Here is a 19874-nt window from a genome sequence, read left to right as displayed (position 1 = left end):
GTTAGATCTGGATGGGAGGAGTAGACCCAGAAGAAACCTTCCTCTAGATATTTGAGAAAAAAATCATTTTCAGTAAATGGAAAAAATATAGATGGCCAATGTGTTTCGTTCATGCCTAAATAATAAATTTACTAACTGTTCTAAGGTTACAGGTAGATTGATCAGGTTTCAATGTTGTTAAAAGTCAGGATTTCTGAGGCACTACCATATGGCAGCTTGTAGAACAAACATTTCTTCTTCTGTACATAATGTCAGGGGCATTGCAACTTTGTCACCAATCACAAGAAACTCAGACTTGGTTCATGATGAATTAGGGAACCCATAGTGGGGTTCTACTGAGGGACTTTGAAAGAAAGGCAAACTATTTAAGACCTGTCATGGAGACCACTTCTTTGGAGCACGTTAAGTCTGAAATCTAAACAAGTTTGGCACTGATATTCCAGGATTGGTATTCTAAGTCTCCATTTTACAGTGTCAGTGCCTTGGGGTGATACTATCTTTATGGTAAAGGCGTCTTAGGGAATGGGATATGGTACTTACAAAGGAAGTGATTTTGCACAGGTGTTCTTTTCTGTAAGTCTCAGCTTATTCATCAGCTCAAGGATGCGTAGGCTGTTTTCAGGGTCAGTTGAAATAGAGCGCACAGGGTCCCAGTGTGGCCACTAGAGTGAAAATGTTCCTGGAAAAGGTTAGTTTCCCTGTCCCTCCTCCCTTTTTGGCTCTCTTCTGTGGATACAGCTACCTCATGTGGCCAGAACCAAGATCCGGAACCACTGCAACTGAGAGTTCTGTGTGTGTTGTCATTTGCAATGACGCTGTTAAGCTGAAAATGCTTTTTACATGGAGGAGCTGTTTCATGGTTGTTTTCTAGTCTTGTCTCATTTATATCACATTATTCTTAAAACATGAGATATGAGGAACCACGATTTGAAATATCAGTGAAGAGCTTCAAGCAGGAGTCTGTCCATGATCTTCCCACTATTACAGTCAGGTAGCTGGTAAGACACATGCTTCTCTACTCTTCCCTCTGGAGAACAAAAATTATCAACAAAATACTTTATTTTTTTATTTTATTACTTTAAAAATATAAATCGAAATTATCACTTCCTCCCCTCCTCTCACTCCCTCCACACACCCTCTCCCCCCTCCAATCTTAAGAGAGGGCAAGGCACCCTGCCCTGTGGAAAGTCCAAGGCCCTCCTCACTATATCCAGGTTGAGCAAGGTATACATCCAAAGAGAATAGGATCCCCAAAAGCCAGTACATGCAGTAGAGACAAATCCCAGTGCCATTGTCATTGGCCCCTCAGTCTGCCCCAACTGTCAAACACATTCAGAGGGACTGGTTTAATCCCATGCTCATTTATTCCCAGTCCAGTTGGAGTTGTTGAGCTCCCATTAGCTCAGGCACATTGTCTCAGTGGGTGAACTGCTCATGGTTTTGACTTCTAAGACCTTAAGCAATAGAGAGGGTGACTGAACTGGTTTTGCCCTGTAGTCAGAGTGATTTTTCTTAAATATTATAGAACCTTCATCCAACAACAGATGGAAACAGAGACAGAGACCCACCTTGGAGCTCCCAAGGTCCAGTTGAAGAGTGGAAGGAGGGAGAGTATGAGCAAGACACGTGCTTCTTAAAGCCCAGTGGCCTTAATATATTTCATCCACAAACGTAGGAATATTAGATTTGATATGTAGGTCTTACCTGCTTTCCTTGAGAAGGAAAAGACCATACTGATGATGACAGAGACATTGCCCTGTAGAAAGGTGAGTTTCCTGAAAGTTTCCAAGAGGTAACTCACTTATCTATGTGGTCCTAATCTTTCAGATGTCAAATGGGTAAAATAGGTGCCACACAAAATTGTCTTGAGGATGAGCGTAATGGTCAATTACCTCCGCAATTTCAGGTTCGTAGAGGGTGTGCAATACATATTTAAGTGAGTGCCTGTTCACTGCTCTAGCAGGTTGTAGAGCTGATCATTTGGCAGCTCCTCTTGCTCAGAAGAGACCGGTAGCATCCCTTGCCTGCATGCTGCTGTCAACAGATGAGGGGTTGACTTAACCTAGCCAGTCCTGTGATACAGAGTGTCTGAAGAGGGTTGGGTTTGTGGACTTTGAGAACTAGGGGAACACTAGGTGGTACCTGCCAGCTGCCTTCCCTCATCACCTTTATGCTCGTGTGTGCCTGTACACATGTCTATGTGTGTGTGTCTATATTTGAGTAGCCATAGGTAATTTGGTAGATTTCTTTCTAAAACATTTTTTTTTAAATGACGAGACAAAAGTTCAAACAACTGTAAAGTCAAAAATCATCTTAAAACCTTGAGGTTTAGAAAACACAGAAGATGAGAACCCGAGACTCCCTTGGTTGTTCAAGTTTGCTTCTGTTGCAAGTGTGACTTCCATTGCTTTTCTTGATCTCTGAATCAATAATAATAACAAAAATATAAGACTCTAAATTCAAGCTAAGCTCCCTCCAGTCACCAATCCCACGTGTTTTGATGAATGTGGATCTTTGTATAGAGGTTTTAGTGAAGTTTGATGATACCATAGGATGTCATGAGGTAAATTTCTAGAAGACAGTGCTTATAGAGTTTCCATATTCTTGAAGAAGTCAGTGTTTAAAAGTGAGATATAAGGACAATGATGACAAATAGTGAAGGCTACTGTGGCACTCATGCTCTCTGCTTCATCCTCATGCGACTTCCTGTGTCTTCAAGAAATCTTACCCTTGGCATCTTGTCCTTGTGTTCTAGACACAATCATTCTTCCTGTGAATTTGCTTAGACCCCCTTCATTGCCTGGCATGAATTCTGCCACATTCCTGTCAGTTGGAATTCCTCACAACAGATTAAAAACAGTCTTCACAGAGTATTTTCTGAAGCCTTTGGCTCTACAGATATTGTTACAACACTCTATAACATCCTTGTATTGCTTATAGTACATTAACTCTGCTTTGATTTTGTGAACATACCTTATATTCTACTAGACTGTCAGATGTTCCTGGGATAAATGCTGCAACCTGATTTATTTGTTTTATATTTTTGTGTATCCAATGATTAGCGTGGGGTTATAAAATAATTGTATACCCATGGCCACTTTGACGTTCATTGAATTAAGACTATATCAGAACAGGGGCAGGAAAATTGAATGCCATCACTAGAAGGCACACTTCAGTATATAGCTTTGCTTCACTAACACATAGCTGGGCACCCATTGTACATCATGCATTTTGCTAGCTTCTGGAAACAAAATGACACATCAAGCTTAGCTTCAGTCTTAAAGTTATGCATAGACTCCTAGAGGAATTCATATGTAAGCAAACAACTGCAATGCCACCTTGGTGCTTGCTTAAAATCACACAGTTCAAGTCTATTCAGCTCCAAAGCCACCAAGTACAACACCTCCACAGAAGAACAACTAGAGTGTTGAGGGTGGCTTCTGCTCAGACCCCTTAGAGAACAGCAGAAGTCTCTACTAAACAAGCTGCTTTAGAAACACTGTTAAGTCAAATTATTTTGTTTGGGTCCCAAACTAGGTCCTCCAGAAGCTGGGAAAAGCGGATGAAACGAAAGACGAACAGTTCGAAGAATATGTTCAGAACTTCAAACGGCAAGAGGTGAGTCCAGCTCCTAAGTTTCTGCAGGAGGAAGAATCGTTTGTGTTTTCATGTTTGGTGTTGCTTTGGATCACTCCCAAAGCTCCTGTGTTGGAAGTTAATCCCCACTGTGAAGTCTTAAGGTCTCAATTTAATCTACTATGGTGTTTAGAGGCAAGGCCTTTCAGAAGTGGTTAGGATTAGGAAAAGTCATTCCGGTGGATTTATAAGAAGATGGATAGAGACCAGAGATACATGCTTTCTGACTCTTGTCATGTGACTCTGAGCTGCCTCAGGTCTCTGCCAGTAAGCTTGTCATTACCCCATGTACCCAAGAAGTACAAGCTAAAGTAAATCTCAGGTCTTTATACTGTACTTAGTCTGTGATCCTGTGTTGCTGGCAATAGAAAGTGGACTAACATACCGTGAAGGTGTACTCGATAGTTCTGTATTCTGTGGAAGACAAGAGGGGAGGCAGCAGTTATCGACAGCAAGTTTGGAGTATAGTTTCAGGATATTATATTTCGCTACTCTCAACCTTTTCAATAAGATGGCTAAGATAATGGAAAGATCGTGTTTTGGGCACTCCATTTTCCTCAGAATCCTAGAAAGGCATTACACAGTCTATCAAACGATTTCAGTTAGTGTGTTCTTAAGACTATGCATTTTGGGGTTGGGGAAATGACTCCATCAGCAAAGTGCTTACCTAACAAGCAAGAGGAGGTGAGTCTAACTTTTATCACACATATGAAAATGCAGGACATGATGGTGCACACATATAATCCCAGGGTGAGGGAGACAGAGACATGGGAATCCCTGGGGTTTTTTTGTCTGCCAAGTCTACCCTAACAGGTGAGATTCAGGCCAAAGAGAGACCTGTCTCAGAGAGAGGACTTGATAGTATTTCTGAGGATGGTACCTTAGGTTGTCCTTCTGCCTACACAATACACATATGCAACCCCCCATGTGTATGTACATGTAGATATGGTAGATATGGGCCCATGGCATAAATTGTACCTATTGTCCCCCAGGACAGTAGATTCTATGTGTCAACATCTGTTTTTCCTCTGCACCATTCTCCCACATTTCCTGACCTTGAATAGCACTCCACAAGGAAACTTGTAGATCACTGTCCTCTTCCTTTTCTAGACAACTCTCAATGTCTGCTTTTGGAAACTAGATTTAAATTGAGGAAGTGACTCAGTCTTAGAGCTGTTTTCCCTTCTTGAGGATTTATGATCTAGTCTTCAAAACTCAATCTACTTGTCTAGTCAATCATTGTGGTTCCAATTAGCTTTTTCATTGGATTTTCAGCCTATCACTTTTCTGGCATTTTTAAGTTTCCTAGAATTTTAGCTGAAAAACTGTCCTGGTCTATAATGTATTTATTTCTAGGTGGCATTGTGCATTTTCCAACTATAATTATAATTGTCCATTTCATGGACTTTTTAAAAAAAATTCTAAACCAAGTCAGAATTTTTTTTTGTTTAAGATACTAGAGAAAAGTATAGTCTATTATATCATCAATTACATTAGATAAATGGTTTGTGCCTCTTGGAGAAAAATCTGGGGTAGCTTCACTTTGCTGTTCCACCTCCATTTTTTTCAAGGCAGGGTTTCTCTGTGTAGCCCTGGCTGCCCTGGAACTCACACTGTAAGCCAGGCTAGCCTTGAACTCAGAGATCTGCCTGCCGCTGCCTCCTGAGTGCTGGATTGAAGTCGTGTATCACCACCGCCCTGTTCCCCCTCAATTCTTGTTACTGCATAGACTTCTCAAATGTGATGAGGCAATGGGCTGATAATCATTCTTGAAAGCTTGTACATTGGCTCACTTGAGAATAATAACTGATTGAAGATCTGGGTAAAACTCAGAAAGTTGGTAAAATGTAAAGAACAATTTTACTTTATAATAATGATATAGACTGGACAGGGGGCACAGAGTTACTTGAGTCTTTGAGAATCACATTGGTTTCGTTTTGAAAATATTTTTATGTTAAAGCGTCACATTTCTACGTGTTTTTCTTGATGTTTCCTATTGGATTCAGAAAGAGTTGGTTTACAGTCTTTTCATGGAGTGGAGACAGATGATGCCTTGTTCTTCTCTGTGTATTAGAGGCAGAGAAGGAAGGAGAAGGAGAAGAGAGGGGAGTAAGGAGAGGGATTATTTTTTTTTAATTTATTTTTATTTTATGTGCATCGGTGTTTTGCCTGCATGCTTGTCTGTCTGAGGGTGTCAGATCTTGGAGTTACATACAGTTGTGAGCTGACATGTGGGTGCTGGAATTGAACCCAGGTCCTTTGGAAGAGCAGCCAGTGCTCTCAACTGCTGAGCCATCTCTTCAGCCCGATAGTTATTTTCAATGGAAAAAAAAAAAACCCTCCACTTTGAGAACCATAGTTAGGCCCAAGGAATTTTTAATTTAATGAGAACAAGATTTTACAGAGAACATGATCTTTTTTACTTTTAAAATATGTTGGTAATTGCAATGGTCATTCTTACTTGTCTACTTGATTGGATTGTTAAACACCCTGGTTAGTAGAACAAACCTCTGTTTATGAAGCTATTTCTTAAGAGGAAGGAAGCCTTCTGAATGGAGTGAGATCAGCAAATAGGAGGCCTTTATTTAATGTTTAGGCATTCTTCACTTTCTGGTTTCCATGAAGTGAGCAACTTTGTTTCTCTGCCTGCTTCTGCATTACCGTTCTGCCTCACCATAACCTAGAAACATTAGAACCAGCTACCATGTTCTGAAACAGTTGGAACAATTAGCCTAAATCCTTACTTAATTTCTTTTCCCTCTCAAGTATTTGATCAGGGTGATTAAAGCCTGGTCTACAAGAGCTAGTTCCAGGACAGGAACCAAAAGCTACGGAGAAACCCTGTCTCGAAAAATACAAAAAAAAAAAAAAAAAAAAAGAAAGAAAGAAAAAAAAGAAAAAAGAAAAGAAAATCTGGCCAGGCCAAGGTGGGGCACGTTTTTCATTCCCCAAGGCACAAGGGAAGCAGAGACAGGCAAATCTCAGTGAGTTCAAGGCCAGCCTGATCTACGAGAGATAATGTCAGGACAGGCACCAAAGCTGCACAGGGAAATCTAGTCTTAAACATACAAACAGAAGGAAAATATGACTAACAGAATTTCTAATTCACATCTGTTGTGTGTGCTGGAAAAGGGTTGTTTGGTGTTCAGGAGCGAATGACCTACCAAGACTGCAGTCATCTCTACAAAGCCTAGTATTCTTAATGTTGTATCCTGGTGACTTAGTACCCAAAGACAGACTCCCAGAGGCATTGTCTAACCTAGACAGCCTAGAGTTCACGTTCTTCCAACAAATATGTAGTTTTCAATCACCAATGGTGGATTGACAGTAGATTATGAATTGAATTTTTATTTATACACTTTGGTCATGTGACAATAAATGTTTTAAAATTCTCTTTTGTAACATAGACATCCTCACAATTGCTGGTATGTCTCTACTAGTCTGTGTTGGAATAAACATAGTTGCTGGTGTGTCTCTATTGGTCTGTGTTGAAATAAAGGTTGCATGAGTTCTGTCCTGGGTCTCTGGTTTGGAGCTTAGATTTAATTTATTTCAGACCCACATTTTTTTTTAAATCTTGTCTCTTTTTCTAAAATATGGTTTGTTTGAGATGGACTGTATTGTATGAAAGGTGTGGTCCTACTGATCTGTTGGACTCCACTTGCAGTTTTTGTGGCCCAGATTTCAAACTGCTTAATTAGGATTAAGAGGAAGGAGAAAGGAGGGTAGAACAGCAAACATAATCAGTGAACTTTCCTATGAAGTTTGGAATTTTCCATGATGAGAGCTAATCCAACAGGAAGCAACACAATCTGATGTTAATCCTCCCTCTCCAGAGGTCATTTTCTTTTTCCTGACATTTCCCTTTTTTTCAGAGTTTCTAACAAGTAAAATTAATTGGTGTGGGCACCAATTATTTTCAGTGCACCTGGCTGCCTGCTGATAGACCCTTTACTAAGTGGAGGAGGGACCGTGACATTTCTTTTTTCCTGCCTAATAAACTCACCCTTCCTGCTAATAAGCTCACCTCTGGCTAATCTGCTAGGATAACAAAAGAGCCAGTGGGTTGGTGGGACCCACGTTGGCAGCTGTCAGATCACATCATCTAGGTGATAGCGGTGTGAGCACAGTCATCCAGGTCAGATTCCACAGCAGGGTTCCAATGCTGGAAGAGAGAACCGGGTTTCATGTGTCTCCATTTTCTCTGTGAAGGGCCACGGTGGCGCAGGTGGTTCCTGCTTCCTTCGCAGCCACGCTCCAGGGTGTCTGCTTTTGGTGCAATGCTTAGGACCAGGTGTGTTTCAGATCTTGGGGACTCAAAAATTCAAAAATATTTGTATAGATTTTACTTTACATCATTTATCTGAAAATCCAAAATCTTTTAAATATTTTTGAATTCATAACTTTAAAAAAGTTTCCACTTCATAGTCTTTCAGATTTTAGATGTTCTGAGTAAAGATGCTCAACCTGTACAATAAGAAGAATAAAAAATCCTGGGACCTTGACATCATTTCAGCTGCAATTGCAGACTCTAGCTACTAGGCTCCCCTGGTAACTGCTGGCTTCCCTGAGTCACAGATCATGTTTTACCTTTTTAACTTCCACAGGGCTCTGAAGTTGAACACATTTGCTGACTCTTGACTATATTCCTTAGAGCTTATTTCCAGTTCTGAGATGAAAAAGATGTTTATTATGTGTATCTATGAAGATACACTTATGACATATTCAAAGAAAAAATGTCATCATATATAGTCAGGCAGTGGAGGTGAACATCTTTAATTGCAGCACTTGGGAGGCAGAGGCAGCCAGATCTCTATGAGTTTGAGGCCAGCCTTGTCTACAGTTTTGGAACAGCCTGAGCTGTTTCACAGAGAAACCCTGTGTCAACCCCCTCCCCCTCCCCAAAAATAATTAGAAAATACATTTTTTAAAATTTATTTATTTATTAAAGATTTCTGTCTCTTCCCCGCCACCGCCTCCCATTTCCCTCCTCCTCCCCCAAACAAGTCCCCCTCCCTCGTCAGCCCAAAGAGCAATCAGGGTTCCCTGCCCTGTGGGAAATCCAAGGACCACACACCTTTATCCAGGTCTAGTAAGGTGAGCATCCAAACTGCCTAGGCTCCCCCAAAGCCAGTACGTGCAGTAGGATCAAAAACCCGTTGCCATTGTTCTTGAGTTCTCAGTAGTCTTCATTGTCCGCTATGTTCAGCGAGTCCGGTTTTATCCCAGGCTTTTTCAGACCCAGGCCAGCTGGCCTTGGTGAGTTCCCAATAGAACATCCCCATTGTCTCAGTGTGTGGGTGTACCCCTTGCGGTCCTGAGTTCCTTGCTCGTGCTCTCTCTCCTTCTGCTCCTGATTTGGACCTTGAGATTTCTGTCCGGTGCTCCAATGTGGGTCTCTGCCTCTGTCTCCTTTCACCACCTGATGAAGGTTAATATTCAGGAGGATGCCTATATGTTTTTCTTTGGGTTCTCCTTCTTATTTAGCTTCTCTAGGATCACGAATTATAGGCTTGATGTCCTTTATTTATGGCTAGAACCAAATATGAGTGAGTACATCCCATGTTCCTCTTTTTTGGTTTGGCTTACCTCACTCAGGATAGTGTTTTCTATTTCCATCCATTTGCATGCAAAATTCAAGAAGTCCTTGTTTTTTACTGCTGAGTAGTACTCTAATCTGTATATATTCCATACTTTCTTCATCCATTCTTCCATTGAAGGGCATCTAGGTTGTTTCCAGGTTCTGGCTATTACAAACAATGCTGCTATGAACATAGTAGAGCATATACTTTTGTTGTATGATAGGGCCTCTCTTGGGTATATTCCCAAGAGTGGTATTGCTGGGGTCCAGGGGTAGGTTGATCCCGAATTTCCTGAGAAACCACCACACTGCTTTCCAAAGTAGTTGCACAAGTTTGCATTCCCACCAGCAATGGATGAGTGTACCCCTTTCTCCACAACCTCTCCAGCAAAGGCTATCATTGGTGTTTTTTATTTTAGCCATTCTGACAGGTGTAAGATGGTATCTTAAAGTTGTCTTGATTTGCATTTCCCTGATCGCTAAGGAAGTTGAGCATGACCTTAAGTGTCTTTTGGCCATTTGGACTTCTTCTGTTGAGAGTTCTCTGTTCAGCTCAGTGCCCCATTTTATAATTGGGTTGATTAGCCTTTTACGGTCTAGTTTCTTGAGTTCTTTATATATTTTGGAGATCAGACCTTTGTCAGTTGTGGGGTTGGTGAAGATCTTCTCCCAGTCAGTGGGTTGCTTTTCTGTCTTAGTGACAGTGTCCTTTGCTTTACAGAAGCTTCTCAGTCTCAGGAGGTACCATTTATTCAATGAGGCCCTTAATGTCTGTGCTGCTGGGGTTATACATAGGAAGCAATCTCCTGTGCCCATCTGTTGTAGGGTACTTCCCACTTTCTCTTCTATCAGTTTCAGTGTGTTGAAAATACGTTTTTTAAAGGCACATAAATAGAAAGTATATTTCCCTGTGTGCTGACATACAAATTAAAACTTACCATTTTATTATGGTAAATTACATTTCTGTTCTGAAATGCTGGCAGTTTGGTTAAATAGCTAGGCCTAGCGTATGTATTTGGAGCATTTTTTCTAACAATAAGCCTTAATGTATACATGTTTCTGCATTCATTCACCTTTCATTAAATATGAACAATGACTTTTTTTCCTGAGCTAGTCTCTCCCATGATTAAACATGAGCCCATCTGGTCTATATGGCATAACGACCTGGTTCTAAATCACAGCCTAGTGAATCTCATCAGACAACAAATCTTCCTTTCTGGTCATGAAACCTTCTAGAGTTGGATTAAGAACCTCATTTGTTGAGTTGAGAGCAATGTTGGTCAGAACTTGGCTCTTTCAGAATCCCCCGAAAGTCCTTAGCACAGCATAGTTCCCTGGGCTGAATCCCAGAGTCTGGATTTTCATAGGTCTGGGGACAGCCTTAAGAATGCATTTCTGACACACCTCTAAGTAATGTCAATGATCCTGGTCCAGGACGGTACATGGAGGCCCTGTACATTGGCACAATCAATACATCGCTCATACAGAGTTTTCTGCTGCTTTCTCTGGTTAGTTCTCCGGCCTTCTAATACTATTGGCAGTCACTAGTTTTAGCACCTTGACATATGGAATAGTTTTGTTGGTCATACTGTGGCTTATCTGGCACATACATGGGATCTAGCCAGTGGAAAGGACTTGTCTGTGATGCACATGGCACCAAGTGCTGAAATAGAGTGCCCAAGGCCTTCAGGTTGCCATGACAACAGAAGCTGCACATCCTGCTAAAGTAGGTTGCACATGTGCTTGCATTTTAGGAAGAATAAATTGAATGAAGGTCTTTCTAGGTCCTATGGTTTACACAGGAAATTTTTAGTCAGCATTAGCACTCCAGAGTGAGGCTGTTGGAGTAGAATGAAGACGGTTTGTTCGGGAAATCTGATCCACTATAAGCCTTAAAGATGAAAGCATTTTCTCTGCAAGGAGACTTAGAAGATTAAATGCCTACTTTGGGAGCAAGAAACAATCTCAAATCATTAATCTCGTTCTTACCTCCAGAAATTAGAAGTACAAAATAAACCTGAACAAGCAAGACTAAGAACATAAATCGATGATCCTGAAAATAAGAAAGCGGTGAAAGATATATGAAACAAAAAGCTGGATCTTTGGAACAATCAATAGAATCGATAAATCTTTAGGCAAGAGGAACAACAACAACGAAAACAAATCACCAATCTGAGAAACGAAAGATTCTCATTTTAGACTCTGTAGTCAGTTAAAATATAGTAAGAGGATACTGCAGTCAACTCTGTATTTCAACATTTAACAACCAAAACGGGCCCATTCCTCCATAGCCACAAACCACTAAGATGGGATAAGCAATCGATAAAAAGCATTAGAAAAAGTAAATTTGCGATTTAAAGTTTGATTTAAAAAAATGTTCTAAGCCCATGTTGTCTGCTGGAGACCCAAGATCCTTAAAGTAGAATTAATATCAATTTCATAAACTCCTGTAGAAAACATGAGGAAGCGCTGCAATTCAATCTGCAACTGTTAAACAAGCCAATACCTCTTGATAAATTTGAATCTTCTTCCCTCCCGTATTTGTACCTCCTTTGAGAGTGAGACACTTGTTACTCAGTAATCTCTATTCAAATATTTATTTATACAACTTTCTTTTTATATCAGATCGTCTAACACGAGTTGCATCCCTCTTTCCCCTGTGTGCCACTGGTGGAGAGTGGTACACCATGACCTAACTGTAGCTGAATTATACCACTGTCCCCTCTCCTTCCTTCCACTCTGGAGGATTGCTGATTATGAACCCCTACCTACTCAGCTCACCAGGTGAGAGTCCCTCTTGCCCGGTACGGTGTCTTCAGAGAGCTGGTTCTTTTCACTTCTGCTAATGTTGTCTTTTCAACAGGAAAATACCTTGGTTATTAATATCAACTAATTACATTTTATAATGAAGATTGTTTAAAAGTGCCTATGGTACAGAGTTGACACATGGCTGCACTATATTAAACTTAAAAGCCCCTATATATACATATATACACTGAATTGTAATTATTATTAATGTCTTAGAAAGTTAGTTAATCTAGTATGAACTGAGCATGAAGTCACTTCTTCACACATGTGTGGTATACTCTTAGGTGAACATCATGGATTTGGTAACATGACCTTTAACCACTGTGATTGGAGTAGTCTGCTTTTGTATTTTAAGAGTTAGACAATTAGCGAAAATGCATGGCTTGTTCGTATTGATCCTGCAGTAGTTCTCACTCTTTCTAATGCTGTGACCCTTTAATATAGTTCCTCATGTTGTGGTGAGCCCCAACCATAACACTATTTTCATTGCTACTTCATAACTGTAGTTTTGCTATTATTATGAATTGTATTATAATCATTTTCTGGAGATAGTGGTTTTGCCAGAGAGGATCATGACCCACATGTTGAGAAGCACTGTCTAGCAAGATGAAATTTCTTAGTTTTTTAGGAGTGAGATCCCTGCTTAAGATATTTTTTGTGCAACTTCATACTCTGACTCTAAAGATCCCAGACCATTTTATTTGTAATGAGTCATATTCTTTTATTTTGCATTGTTTTAGAAAATTCTCAAGAGAAGTGAAGCAGTAAATCCTACCGCATGCTGGAGTTGACTCTAATTACCCTGTTCCATCTTGGCCAGTAGGAGAAGTCAGGGTAGCATCCTCAGTGCTGGGATGAGGGCCCACTCAAGTCAGGCAAGCTCTGGCACAAATTACAGGTTTTTTTATTTATAGAACATGCTTTTTTTTTCCTGTTGTCTACTTGGAGTACATTACCTCAGTAAGTATTATTCCAGGTCATGTTGAGAAAAAGGAATCGTTTGCTTACGGCCATGGAATGTAGAAAATAAATTAGCCAAGTTGTATCATCACTGTATAGCAGAACTTTGTCCAGTCAGAGCAGTCAACGTATTTGAAAGGTCATGCCAACAAATCCATGGTGTTTACTTAGCAGGAGGCTACGGGCATATGACAAAGGGACTGATGTCCAGGTTTCAACCTGTAAATAAACAACCTTTAGGTTTACACTGGATTGGGCTGTGCCTATGATGCACCCTGGAAGGCTGTTTTAAGCAGAGGGAAAGGATGGCTGATTGCAAGATGAAGATCTACCGTGGTTTCCAACGGTACCACTCACTGTGGTGACATTTCAGCAAGAAGCTTTTTCAGAAACGTATGGCCATGGGGCATCTCCCACAGAGAACAAGTGGTCCATGATTCCAGAAAACAACGTGAAACTGTGTGGGGTGCGTGGCATTTCCTCTCACCTCAGGGCTAGTAGTAAAGGGTGACATGGAGTGTGGAGGGATGCGTTCTACTCTGCACTTTTCCAGAAACCTCTCCACCATAAATTTCTCTGTGTTCGGAAGTGTACCTCACTACATGTATGTATTTTTAAAATAGAAAATATAGACCTTCTTGCATGTGCTGCTCCCCTGAGTTCTCCCCTGGCTGTCTAGCTATGTAACTTAGAAGTTTTGAGGGAAAAGTGTTGAAGGTCATGGGGGAAGTTAGAAAGAAGGAATAAATGGCAGGTAGATATAATCATATTTCATTATATATTCATATATATATAAAATCCTCAAGATAAAATTATTAATGAAAGTATACTTGGTGTTTCAGAGAAAGTTCATTTGTTTCTGAAAGAAAAACACATTCTTACAAAGCATTTGTATGCTATTAATTCTTCTGAGAAAACTGTGAGAATCCTGTTGCCTGAATTTATACTTGATATCTATTAATATAAAAACTCAATTGTCGTGAGTTATTCCATAGCAGATCAGCATTTCTGAAAGGTTCCTGCAGGATACTTCACTCTAGTTTTATCAGGAGCACTATAATATTGAGCATCACCTTAGTCCACAAAAGGTTACAACATGCAAGCTGTTGCCAACTGCCAAGGTCATTTGTCGGGTTTTGATGGGTGGTATTATGTGGAAGCATATTTAGAACAGAAATGAGCAAACACTGAAGCCTTTCTATGCCAGGAGCTTAGCTAGGCCATTAGGAAACTTCAAGAAAAGAACAGATAAAGTCACTGCTATTAAAGATCCTTACATTCCACACCAAATCAGAATGCAATCCATAGGTAAATTATACTGTCTTCTCAAAAAATTCAAGAGTGATGGAAATGCAGGTAACTGAGGAGCAAATCCATCAGTGTGTATGTACACGAGGACACTTGAAGAGCTTAGTTCTCAAGTTCTGCTCCTTAGCAGAGCTATAATCTGTAAGATAAGACTACAGTAGAGAAAGAAAGTAGAGCAAAGGAAACATTGTTTAAGACAACAAACATAGATGATAATGGGATCCTTTTATTTCCAAAGGAAAATGTGTTGATCTATCATAAGGCTCATCATCAGGTCTACATCCAGATAGGAGAAAGAGGGCTGGCATACCCAAGTTGAACGATTAACTTGAGGAGGAGCTGGACAGCTCGTCTCAGGTAGTAGGTAGAGATTAAGTTCCCTATACGTAAATGCCCATCAAAGGAATTCATATCTGAGAGCACATAAGCATTAAATCTTTAGGGACTGGAGAAAAGGGGATGGGCCATCTGATATTACTCTTGTTTTGGGTAAGCTTTACTTTAGTTTACAGAAGTATTTCTTTTGACAGTTCAATCAATAATCAGAAGAAACAGTCTTTAAACAATGCTACTGCTTTCCAGCCTCATGATACAATTTTCTCTTATAATTTCTTCAGTTTGGTGTATGAGTATACACTAACCACAATTAATATATTTAGAAAAGTAAGTGATTTCTGTGCCTCCTCTTGACAGCAGTAATTTCCAACTGGTCTCTCCAAGCTCAGTGAGAATATAGGAGATATTACTGAAAAGGACAAATAATATACTAAGTGCCATGAAATGCGCTGTAATTTTCTCTGAGTCTTTAATTGCTTGAGATATATTCATTTCACAATAGTCATAGCAAAATAAGTTGCTCACTAAGTTCTGAGTGAAGACTGTTCTCTGCAGGAGTGGATGGGTTTATTGGCTTGAGTTGGGCTCCTGGTCTGGAGGATATGTGTTGGAAAGAGCCTGGAGAGGCAGGTGGGGTGTGAGATTCCTAGGTAGGTCACAGTGGTTTGTTTTATAATGTGTATGTATGTATGTGTGTGTTATGTAATCTTGACAGAGTTCTTAAAAGTTATAACCCATTAAGGTTGTCAACAACATTGGCTCCTATGAGAGGGAGCATAGAATGAATGTGTATGGGTATGGGTGTGTCCTTGCTGTCTATGGTGCCAGATCCAAAGAAGCTTGTCATATTTGTTAGATAACCTGACCATCTTACCTCCTTACTCATATGTGTCTCTGACCTGCCCCCACCATTTTATCCTTTATAAATCAAAAGCTTGAAAATGAACTGAAATTTCAGTCAGTGAGACTAAAGACATTTCTAGCACCATTGCTGGTGCTGTTTCCTGTGGTGCCTGTTCCCAGGTGAAGAGACTGTCCCTGGAGGAGGACCTTCATGTTATTCTCTAAAGACTTCTTGTGATATATCATTGTCTGTTAGTTGTCTTTGATTATCTGTTACCCAATCATGACAACTGAAGAGGGTTTGGTTTTTCGTTCTTCAAAATCTACTGAGAGACTGACTATAAATATCTCCACTTCCACCTGTTGTGGAAAGTTATTTTAAAATGTGTTACTTTTGTTTATGCTGCATTTGTTTAACTTTGTGAATCTGTGATTGCTTGCCTGTCTAAAACACCTGACGGTCTAATAAAGAGCTGATTGGCCAATAGTGAGGTAGGAGAAAGGATAGATTGGGCTGGAAGGCAGAGAGAACAAATAGAAGAAATCTGGAAAGAAGAAGGAGCAAGCAAAGGAGGAGAGGAGGACAATAGGGGCCCAGTCACCCAGCCACCCACCCAGCCAGAAGTAAGAGTGAAAGTAAGAAGAGGGAAAGGTCCAGAAGCAAAGCAGGTGGGATAATTTAAGATAAGAAAAACTGGCTAGAAACAAGCCAAGTTAAGGTCTGGCATAAGTAAGTAAGACTAAGCCTTCATATGTAACTTATTTGGGAGCTGAGTGGTGGGTTCCTAAAGAGCAAAAGAGTTTAGAGTACAATAAACAAACACCACCACCCACCTGTGAGAAAAGTTAGGCAGCTTCTCTCTAAATGCCCCCGAGCATAGGACTGTGTCATGTTGGTACCACAGGCTGAGAATTAGGCTTCTGCGGGATGACCATCAGAGATGGTTGTATATCTGAGGAAATAAGCTGCCTATTCTATTGTTTCATCTGGATGGGAGTCACCCTGCAATCCCATTGTTGACCCTACCATTGGAGTGACAATCTAAACAAAAGATGCCTTATCAGAAATCTCTATGGCAATTGTCTGAAACCTGGAGCCAGGATGCTAGTCAATGGATGTTCCCATAGCATAATGGATGCAATGGAGAGAGGACAAAGTTTCTGACAAGCATCGGGTGGGGATCTTTTAAAACTGCTGATCCCCTGCATTCTACTTTGGCTTCTGAACTGAGTCACACATTTGACTTGTGCCCCTGAAGAGTCATCCTGTGATGGAATCCTGGTCTGATTTTCCACAGAGACAGGAGATATGATAACTCCTTAATTGACTATGAATTTGACCATGAACACATAGCTGATTACAAGTCTTTTAAGGCAGCTTGTGATTTTTAAGTTTCCAAGCCCTACTGGACTACCACAGACAAAAGATGAAGGTGTTTGTTTTTGAAATGGTCTTCAAGAAGAGCTTTGCCAATTATAGACAGTAAGTACAGTATCAACTTGATTTACATAGTGACCTATAATTATCATTTTGCTGTATATATGAGAAAATGAAAGATATGCTATGAAACTTTCATTTTGGGAATTAGGATAATTACTTTTCTGATGTTAATATTCATACTTTCTAGTTCCCTCAGCCAGTAAATTTTCAGATCAGTTTAATGTCTCCCTTATCTATTGTTATATGTTTCCTGTACACCTGCATCAATTGCCCCTATGTGCCCCTGGACTCTTTATTACTGCAATATTTAAAACCATAAAAAACTTTCTGAATAGCTTGTCTGTGCATTTGGTACTTAGAAGTACAAATGAAAAACAAGGATGCATTATAAATGCCAACGGAGGTCATTTGGGAACTTTGGTATGTTCCTTATGAAAAGATTCTGCATTATGGCATGGACCAGAATTTAGTTCATTTACTTATTAATTACGAAAGAGAGGTCCATGACTATAACATGGGTATGGCAGTCAGAGGACAACTTTTAAAATTTGGTTCTTGCCTTCCCCTTGTTGAGGCTGGGTCTCTTGCTAAGCTTTGAACGCAAGTTGCTCAGTTTTGGCCAGCAAGCTTCCAGGTGATTCTCTCGTCCCTCCCTCCATCTCAGCATAAGAGTGCTGGGATTATAGATGTGTGCCACTCTGTTTTCTTAGATTCCAGGGGTCAAACTTAGCTTGGCAGGCTTGCTGGATTGGTACTTCTACCCACTGAGCCATCTTAATTCCATTAAGCATTGAGGAGACATTCGCTCTTGGCGTAGTTGAACCTTTGAGAGGTGCTGAGTAGGGTAGTGATAGTGACATAGAGCACATACTGAACTCATGAAACATGCCAGGCACACTCTGCTAGGACTTCCATGAACCTCACTGCTTAGCCTTTGTTATTGCTCAAGGAAGTCCTGCGATCACCTTCATTTTGCAGAACAGAATGAAACAGGTTAAGTGAAATGCTCAAGGTTGTATGGCTAGAAGAAATTATATTTTATTTATTCATTTTACTTTAAAATGTTTGAGATTATAATATAATTACAGTATTTCTCCCTTCCCTTTCCTCCCTCGAAGCCCTCCAGTATACCCCTTTAATCTTTTTCAAGTTTGTGACCTTTTTTCAATTGTTATTGCATACATATATGTATATACACATGTATACCTAGATATAGCCTGCTCAGTCTATATAATGTTACTTGTATGTTTGCTTTCAGGCCTGACCATTTGCTATTGGATAACCTATGGGAGTTCTCTTCCCTGGAGAAGATTATTTCTCCCACTGTCAGTGTTCCTTGGTTGCTATAATTCTTTGTGTAAAGTCGAGGCTTCATGAGCCTTTTCCCATCGACTTTGCATTTCCATTGTTATTGTGCTTGTTCAGCTCACATTTGGGCAGTCATATTGGTGAGACTATATGAAGCTTCTGACATTACTAGAAGGCACAATCTTACAGCAAACTGCCCCAATCTTTTGGCTCTTATAATCTCACCTATCCCCCCACCTCCACACACAAATTATGTTCCCTTAGGTGTGCGATTGTTTTGTAGATATATCTATTGGGACAGAGCTCCACAATTTTGTGTTTTGATTAGTTGTGCCTTACTGTAGTTGTCTCCGTCTGTTGAGAAGTCTTGTTTTTGAGGGGTGTGGCCAGAGGAACAAATGTATAGATTGTTGTTGATCAGGATGCTGAGTTACCACTGAACTGAAACTGACCTCAATGTCTCCTCTATGAGGACTAGCATTCCCAAAGACCCCATACAAACTTCCAAAGTAGGAGGCAGCCAACAGTCCCACCCAGCTAAGAAGCTATGAACCAGAGCTCACATGTCAAAGCCATGCAATGTGATCAAAGCACCTTGCCATGATGCTATACAAATTACATCATTTAAACTCCATGGAATCGTAAGCTTCTGAGCAAAGCAAATAATCAAGTGATAAACAAGTAAGTTGGCATCTTCAGTTATAATTGAGGGCTGTATGAGAACACAAGGACTGCTGCCCTCAGCTCTGTTTTCCCCTTCATCAACAACTGACTCTGCAGACATCCTTCATTGCCCTCTCCCCTTTCTTCATAGCCTGTAGCACAGAACTGAAGCAGAGCTTCACATGGGCACACATAGGGCTTAAATAGCCCAGACCCCCTAAAGTCAAACAATAAATTTCTGTCTACTAGATAGATGTTATTTGGGACAAGTGTTCTGCTTCTATGCCCAGTTTCTCCTTTCTAAAAGGGAAAAACTGCACTTCTAAGACTCTAAAATGCCATGGAGTTGTTGAGAAATAGCAGAGCCATGCCATTGGGTGAAGTTCCTGTCATAAAGGAATGATCCAGTAGTGTCAGACTTTGTAATTATATTCCCATATTAACGGCCTCTATTGAGGACACTGTTCAATCATGAACTTTGTTTTTGCCAAATCTATATGTGGGGTGCTAATCTTCAGGACCTAGGAATGTGCCTGTGTTTTGGGATAATATCGTTATAGTTGTAGATTAGATTAAATGATGTCATGTGGGTGAGTCCTAACCCAATATGGCCAATGCAATTATGAGAGGAGGCCAGGAATGAAGGAATACATGTACACTGTGAGGATGCACTGAGCATGGCTCCTTCCTTCTAAGCCTAAGAGAAACAAAACTTGTAAAAGCTTGGGCTCCCTGCATCCAGATCTGGAGACCTGTTTGATTGCGACTCCATGCTATTTTTTTTTTATAGGAACCCTGGGAAGATAGCTTACAGTTCGACTGTAACTGGCAGCTTTAGGAGCATTTTAGATGCTATGTTGTGACCGGAGGAATGACAGACAAGGCACATTCTTTTTCCTCGTTAATGCATTTCCTTACCTTGACACAACAGTTGTTTTTATAGAGCTTTCAAGACTATTCAGTTTAGGCATGAAAGAATGAGCTGTCATC

At 40.4% G+C, this 19874-nt stretch overlaps 1 protein-coding gene across 4 annotated transcripts in view; it reads left to right on the top strand.

Annotated features, from left to right (window-relative positions):
- Amph (amphiphysin) overlaps window positions 1–19874 on the top strand; it is a 179284-nt gene that overhangs the window by 77900 nt on the left and 81510 nt on the right. For all 4 annotated transcript variants that reach the window (XM_075970142.1, XM_075970141.1, XM_075970143.1 and 1 more), the window contains exon 2: window positions 3538–3618. In XM_075970142.1, coding sequence (XP_075826257.1) covers window positions 3538–3618 — 81 coding nt within the window. The remainder of the gene's footprint in view (window positions 1–3537; window positions 3619–19874) is intronic.

Source organism: Microtus pennsylvanicus, chromosome 4, assembly GCF_037038515.1.
Source record: "Microtus pennsylvanicus isolate mMicPen1 chromosome 4, mMicPen1.hap1, whole genome shotgun sequence".
Lineage (NCBI taxonomy): Eukaryota > Metazoa > Chordata > Mammalia > Rodentia > Cricetidae > Microtus > Microtus pennsylvanicus.
The sequence above is the reverse complement of the archived record's forward strand: the minus strand, read 5'-3'. Positions and strand labels throughout refer to the sequence as shown.